Source organism: Eutrigla gurnardus, assembly GCF_963514095.1.
Source record: "Eutrigla gurnardus genome assembly, chromosome: 21".
NCBI classification, from domain to species: Eukaryota; Metazoa; Chordata; class Actinopteri; order Perciformes; family Triglidae; genus Eutrigla; species Eutrigla gurnardus.
In genome coordinates, this window is record NC_139932.1 from 4778427 (window position 1) to 4786147 (window position 7721).

The following is a 7721-nucleotide window of genomic DNA, read 5'->3' on the forward strand; positions in this document are numbered from 1 at the left end:
TCAGCTGCAGCTCCCAATCAATAACTGACATCCAGTGAGGGGGCGTGTTGGCCGTTAAAAGACCGGCTGCTCTCCTGCCTCCTCCTCACAGATCTCTCCTCATCGATCCTCGGAGCAGAAATAAGAACTTCCAGACCAGAATGACCTCCAGTTCAAGTGAGTAAATATCTGATAATATCTAATGAGGAGCTGAGCTTTAGGACATCCTCGGGGAAAAAAGATCAGGGAGGATGAAACTTCATTTTGGATCATGAAGACTATCTGATGGCAACGGAGCGACGTTACAGTTAAAACGAGCCAACCAATCAGCAGCCAGTGTTTGGTTGACAGGGAGTGAGATGGGTTAGGTTAATGACAGTGAAATGACATCTTGTCTTTATGCTGCATCTCTCCCCATGACACGTGCAGCAGGGCCAGTCCAGCTTTTTGTTGGGCCTGATGCAAAATCTTTAGGATAGGCAAATTAAAAATATATATATTTGAATTGAACTTTAAACAAACATGCAAATTATAAATAATCAAATAAAATAGAATGAAAGTTAGTTTAGCAAAACAGTTTTAAATAAAAAATAGAACCAGCAAAATAACAAGCAAGAAACAACGTTTTATTATTATTTATTTATTTATATTTACGAACAAAAGTAATCAAATCACTTGAGGTTTCTTTCAAAAGTCACATTGAACATTTTTAAATAATGGTGATTTGAAATAACAAGGATTTGAAATGCAGGATGGTCCAGTTGTGTCATCGTTTTACACCTGACAAGCTTCATAAGCAGAAAGCAGCCACACATCAGTCAGGATACAAGAACAACATTTATCTGCATTTATAACGTGTGTATAAATATAACAATATATAGGTGACGGGATACATTACACGTATATATCTTTATAACAACGAGGCAGCTGAGTCTCTAAGAAGCTGAACAAGCCAAAGCAGGAAGAGACCCGAAGCAAAGCAGCAGTCGGTGAGTTTGTGCAACAAAGAGCAGTTTGAATGAATTCACAGACATCAAATATTAAGTGTGTAACCTGTATCACTATCACATACAAGTTTTTTTAATCTCTCATTCATTTATGACTTTATTATGTTGTAAATTTGATTTCTTCTTGGAAAGAAGAAAAAAAGTTTTCCCGTTAATGTGCAACTTTTTTCTCTAAATATTCCCTCCTTCCCCCGGCTCCTTTATTAACAGCTGTCCCACTTTCTTCATGACAGCCTGAGAGATGAACAAAAATGATGAGAACTTGCACAATGTGAATCAGTTCTTGTTAATATATAATTAATATACAGTATAATACTACAGTCATACTAGTCTGACTAACTGAATGTAGACTGTGTGTATGAAGAACTGATCACATAGAAGGCGTCACTAGAAAGTGACACAAAACCACTGGTTTCACGTTTTGCTATTTCTGCCTGTAGCTAAAGTTAGCTGCCTGTAGCTAAAGTTAGCTGTCTGTAGCTAACGTTAGCCTGCCTGTAGCTAAAGTTAGCTGTCTGTAGCTAACGTTAGCCTGCCTGTAGCTAAAGTTAGCTGTCTGTAGCTAACGTTAGCTGCCTGTAGCTAAAGTTTGCTGTCTGTAGCTAAAGTTAGCTACCAGGGAAAACCAACGCTAGCCTCTTCCTGTTTGGTTTGTGCCTTTCCTCTCTGACGTTGATGGAGCTTTTATTTCCCGGGTGATCATATCCAACTATATAGTGAAGGTGAAGCTTCTATAATGTCAATGCAGATGATGTCATTATTCTAGAGCCATTACTTCAATCAACATTTACTTCATAATAATACTTTTTTTTGTGTGTTTATTGCCAATTTAATCAGCAACAATTTGGAGTAGTTATTAAGTAGTTATTTTCAACAAAAATTACTCCAAATTCCAGCTACTCAAATATAAATATTTGGTGTTTTTCTGACGGTAAGCAGAATATGTTTGGCTTTTGAACAGACAAAACAAAAGATTTGAATATGTACTTAGTGTAAGTGCATTTTTTGACACTTTTTTATAGGCCAAAGGTCCCACTGGGAGAGACCAGGTCCATTTTGATCCCATCAGTCATCAAGCCCACATCATGAGTCACACATCTGATGACTTTATACCTGATACACCAAAGGCATGTTATTTTTATTTCGTGTGCCACGAAGTGATGATTTCCCTTCATTTCCTGATCAACTAATGTCAACGTCATTCACGATTAATTCCCCAGATATAGTTTACTCAAATCCGACAGCATCCGATCAAGCTGCAGAAGAAAACCATGAAGAACGGTTTGTGTACAAAAAGTGAGCAATATGCATTTACGTGTAAAATTACTGACGGAGCCTCAAATTACATTTGGTGAAGGATGCATACGACTTGTTTAGGACTCCAAGTTTAGGACTTGACTTGTGACTGCAACACGATGAGTTGGTCCCACGTCAGCATGTTAATCATCAGTCATAATGTGGGAGAAGATGCTGACAAATAACTAGCAGTTTCAATAAGACGCATCGTGATAATATGGTGTAGTTGGTCATCCCCACTGGAATACAGCTTGTGTTGACATGTGAAAGCCAGACGTTTCCTGGCAGACTGACACGAGTTATTACAACTATCTCCCTCATCCCTGTGTGAAGCTGAAGAGAAAAAACACCAAAGAGTAAACTTTTCCCTTCTGGATCGGACCAAAGAAAACCAGCTGATGAGCTCATGCCTTCCTCCGCTGCTACGAGCCAGCAGTTCATGTCTTGTGTCTCGTCTCGGCGAGGCAGACGGGTAAAGTGTTCCCAGCGGTCAGGATGTGGATGGGAGCTGAGGGCAGTTTTTCGGGGCCGAGTTGAGGTCTCTGAAGGGCTCGGAGAGGCGCGGGCCCTGCAGGCGGGACAGCAGCGTGGTCCGGCGGATGCTGCTGTCCGAATCCTGCTGGCTGAACGTGTTCCTCAGCCGGCGGCAACACGGCAGGCTGCCGGCGAAGTCCGACAGCAGGTGTCCGCTGAAGATCATGTAGATCCAGGGGTTGCAGCAGCTGTTGAGGCTGGCCAGCAGGGCAGAGAGCGTCACCGTGGTGTTCTCCGAGTCTGCAGGGAGACAGGGGTTTGTTACTGTAGCTCTAAAGGTTGAGTTTGAGTCATTCAACACACCTCTGTGTCCTGCTGGTATAAAACACACACTCTGGCGCTACCAACAGTTAATTCCATTACAGCTCTCAATGACTGTATTTCCAGCACTGTCTGGAAGCTGGATACTGTTGGCTAACGTTAGCAGCTGGATCCTGCCCAGTCAGTCATTCATAGAAGTAGCTTTATGTTTTACACTTCCATTAGTCCTCATCCTAAAAGCCAGTTTCCTTTTGCTGAGTCAGAGCTCTACGCTGCAACACCGTCACGTTCAAACTTCCATGCCTTTCACCTGATTAGTGAACTGACGGGGTTCTTCAATGGCCGATGTCAATATCGTGTTGTCGTTTTTGTTTTTAATGCTGATGTTTGTGTCGAATCAGCCAGTGAGTGAGTGCCAAAGAAAGCAAACGATAAATACTTGGAAGAAATAAGTGATATATAAAAAAAATAATGGATGGAATCTGAAATTTCATCATGAGGAATCAGTCATCAGTGTATCTTTAAAGGTCCAGTGTTTAGGGTCTGGCGGCATCTAGTGGTCAGGTTGCAGATTGCAACCAACTGAAACTTCTCCTGTGTGCCAAGAGTGTAGGAGAACATCTTTGTTCAGTTAACATCGTTCTGGTCCCTTAACATTCACGTGTAGATGTTTGAAGTGTGAATGGAATCAAAAGTCAAATCATTGAAGGCTACCAATCAACGGCCACGGTCACATGACTTCACAGTCACATGACTTCACCTCACCACCACTACGGTAAAGGTGGACTAGTGTCTCATCTCATTTAGCTACTTGTGAGAAAGAGGTTTTTACTGACGTCTTTTTTATATCGTAGAAGAAAATGTTAAAATCTCTGAAGCTTGTGTTAAACACGACCTTATTTCAGACATCTCAACACATTGAATTTGAGACGAGGGTACTGGAAGGACAAATATGCTGACTCATGTCTGGGTTTTAGGACCCTTTCCTGCAACACTCTGTAAACATTACATAACTATTCTGATATCCAGGTGATTCTACAAACAGAAAACAACACAAAAGTTAATCTAAATGGTTCTGTGTGTATATACACACACACACACACACACACACACACACACACACACACACACACACACACACACACACACACACACACACACACACACACATTATTGTGAAATTAGTCCACAATATGACGATGATGTGATCTTAAAGTTTCTATTTCTAGATCCCCTAATTGCTACACACTGTTCCTTTAAAGCCAGAACATGCAGTATTATTTGTACTATCATAATTCTATTCTTAAAGTAATTGAAGTTGCTGATTTTCTCATTAACCCTGAATAATCAGGTTCATAAAAACAGAATACAGGTGGTTTTATATGCGTTGTATGTGCTGTACAATTGACATTAGTTTAATTTAAACCCCTTAAAGTGAGATAGTTTCTGGTAAAGTCAGAACATGTATAGACCTTCCCCTCTGATTCCAACCAGATTACTGATTGCATAGAAAACGTTTCTGTCATCTTTAGTTACCTTAATTGCCTGCTAAAGGGACAAACACAAAATGTGTATTTTATTGTGTTTTTATGACAGATAAACGGGAATGATTGCTTCTCTTGAGTTATGGGTGTGGGAGATAGGTGTGGATGGACGCGGTTCTCGTGCGTCTGAGGTCGCATCCCCGCAGCGGAGCAGCGACTCACCGGCCCAGGAGAAGGTCTTGTCCCACACCGACCACATCTGCACGGTGAAGAAAGGCGCCCAGCACACCACGTACGCCAGCACGATCACGAAGGTCATCTTCACCGTGCGTAATTTGGCCCGGGAGATGGTGCTGACGCTGCTGACCGCGGTCCGGCCCAGGATCCCGTTCTTGGTGGCCTCCGCCACCGAGCCCGCGCTCTTCCTCCGGGTCTTGTACTTGAGGTTCCTCCAGATCGCGCGGCAGATGAGCCCGTAGCAGAACACGAGCACGGCCACGGGCACGAGGAAGATCCCGGCCGTCATCCACGTGATGTACGCGCGCAGCCCCCACGGCTCCGCGAAGTGACCCCAGCAGTCGTAGACGGCCGAGCCCGGGTGCACCTCGCTCAGGGAGAAGATGAAGTACTGCGGGGCGCTGAGGACCAGGCTGCACGCCCACGTGGAGCCGATCATGATGTGAGCGCGCTGCGTCGGCTGCTGGAGCGTCTGCAGCGGGTGGCAGATGGCGATGTAGCGGTCCAGGGTCATCATCACCATCATGTAGGCGGAGGCGAACATGCCCAGGACCTGCAGGTGCTTCACGACGCGGCACAGAAAGTCCGGCCCGTAGAAGCGGAAGGTGATCTTCCAGCAGAGCTGCGGCAGCACCTGGAAGAAGGCCACCACCAGGTCCGCTAGGCTCAGGTGCTTCATGAACAAGTGCATGCGCGACGGTTTCCGCCGGGTCTTGTACATGGCCAGCAGCACGCTCACGTTCCCCACCACCGCCGCGACGAACGCGACGCTCAGCACGGTTATCTCGAGCTTGGCCACCTCCTCGTTCCGTCCGAACGGGTCGGTGTCGTTGCTCTTCCCGCCGACGTCGCCGGTCTCCAGCCGCTGCGTCAAGTCGAACGCCTCGCTGCAGTTTGCGCCCGTGATGTTGCACGCGCCGTCCGAGGGGAAGAGCATGGTGGCCGCGTCTCCTCCGGGGCGCGCGGAGCTGGCTGCCCTGGCGCTGCCGTCCGCACCGGAGACTGTGGCTTCAAACTTCCTACTCCACCATGTGTGGGGGGTCGACGGGAGGAGCGCGGACGCGACCACTCACACGGACTACGCGCAAAAAGTCAGAAACCAAAATAAAATCTAGCGGGGTTTTATCACTCGTGGCGCGCGGCAACTTCTGGTGGATATCCGAGCCACACTGCTGCGGATCAGCCTCTTTTAAAGGGTCCTGAATCCCCCCTACACCCACTACCCAACACTCCCACACACACATACACACACAGACACACACACGCACACACACACGCACACACACGCGCGCGCGCGTTCTTTCTCTTCCTTCACTCACAGCATCAAAGTGGAGGGGGTTCTCGGTGGTGAAAGTCTCAACAAACCCTAATGATTTAAATCCTAAACATGAAGCGTTATGTGGGATGATTTTGCCCAGAATTAAAACGCCAAATCAAATGTAAAAACAATAACTACAAAAGGGAGAGAGGATATTGAAATACAAAAAAGATTAAATGTCAAGCTTTTGTTTTGATTTTTTTTTCAATTTCAGGAATGTAAATGTAACATTTTGAGCTGAGTAATACAATTTTATATAATAAAACAATTCCGCTTGCTAGCTTTTCTTTGCATGTCTTGTTTTGTGCGAAGAAACACTTAAATATTGAATTTACAATAATCAACAATTCTATTTTATAATTCTGATCACTTCTCTCTTGTCAGTTGATTGATTGACCAATTTATAAACTGCCGGTGAGAGAGGGACATTCAAAGGAGCGATCCAATTAAATTAGCATCTCACTGACATAGACTAAACCCTCCTCGCCTGAGTATTGATTTAGCCTTCTCTGTATTCTGACGATAGCGTGTGTGCGTGCGTGTTTGTGCGCGTGCGTGTGTGCACGTGTGTGTGTGTGTGTGTGTGTGGAGGAGGGGTCTCAGAGGAGGGAGTCCATGTGGCATTAATGTGTTTATGTTGAAATAACCTGATAATCCCAGAGACAACGCTTGTTTTCTCAACATTGAGAGAGAAACCAAAGATAGTACCAAAGATGCAGACTGTCTTCCAAATCTAACAACACTATCCTGCAGCTCTGCCCTGAAGAAGTGTTTAAATGTGTTTACATTTCACTTCAATGCATTCCTTCAAATCCCCCCTCCAAAATGATTTTACAACAAACAATCAATGTATTATACATGAATAATAGAGAATATTTAAAAGTGTTTATTACTCTGAGTCAAAAAATGTTTTGCCGAAACCAATACGGAAACATCTCTCTTCTTCTCTCTGCTGGCCATCAGGGGGCGACTCCTCTGGTTGCAAAAAGATGTCTGATTGTATGAAAGTCACTGAGATGATTAATTATCTCAGTAAACATTGTAAACATGCTCAGACGAGCATGATTTGCTTTGTGTTGTCATGCTGAATGTTCATGTTACGTCATTTCAGTTCAAATGTTCTTCACAGCACCGAGATTAATTACAGAGGAGCAGATTAAATATTAATTTCCCCACCTTCCCCTGTAATATGAATGGTCTGAATGGAGTTCATGACTAGCCTTCTTTTTCTTACACAAGAAAACTGTTTTAGTTGCTCTCTCTATAGTTTCCTAAACTTACATCCCTAAAAATGTAAAACACAAATTACAAAACAGTATATATTCACATCAGTAGCATAACAGCACATTTGGGCAGCACAAAAGCATTCCAGCATGATATTCATTTCGTCAATTATGGGCCATTTAGAGTCCAATAGACCAGAAAGCAGGGGATGCTTTAGGGGGCGGGGCTACCTGGTGATTGACTAAGCCTTTCACAGTGTGTTTTCAGAAAACAGATTGTGTCACGATGACTATATCCACTTCTTAGATACAGTCTATGGTTCTTCCTTTACATCCTTGCACTATATGTAATAAAAGATTGTAGATTTTTCCGAATTCTGCT

The 7721-nt window shown here is 44.1% G+C and overlaps 1 protein-coding gene across 1 annotated transcript; it reads right to left on the reverse strand.

Moving 5' to 3' along the window:
* Nucleotides 1-703: 703 nt before the first annotated feature.
* Nucleotides 704-5983, reverse strand: LOC311032107 (arg8-vasotocin receptor-like). The gene is made up of 2 exons (XM_084038740.1): nt 4784-5983; nt 704-3056 (listed from the first exon to the last, which is right to left on the reverse strand). Exons 1-2 carry the CDS (start codon nt 5733-5735, stop codon nt 2773-2775), a joined length of 1236 nt encoding a protein of 411 aa, XP_083894866.1. The 5' UTR covers nt 5736-5983; the 3' UTR covers nt 704-2772.
* Between the last annotated feature and the right edge of the window lie 1738 nt (nt 5984-7721).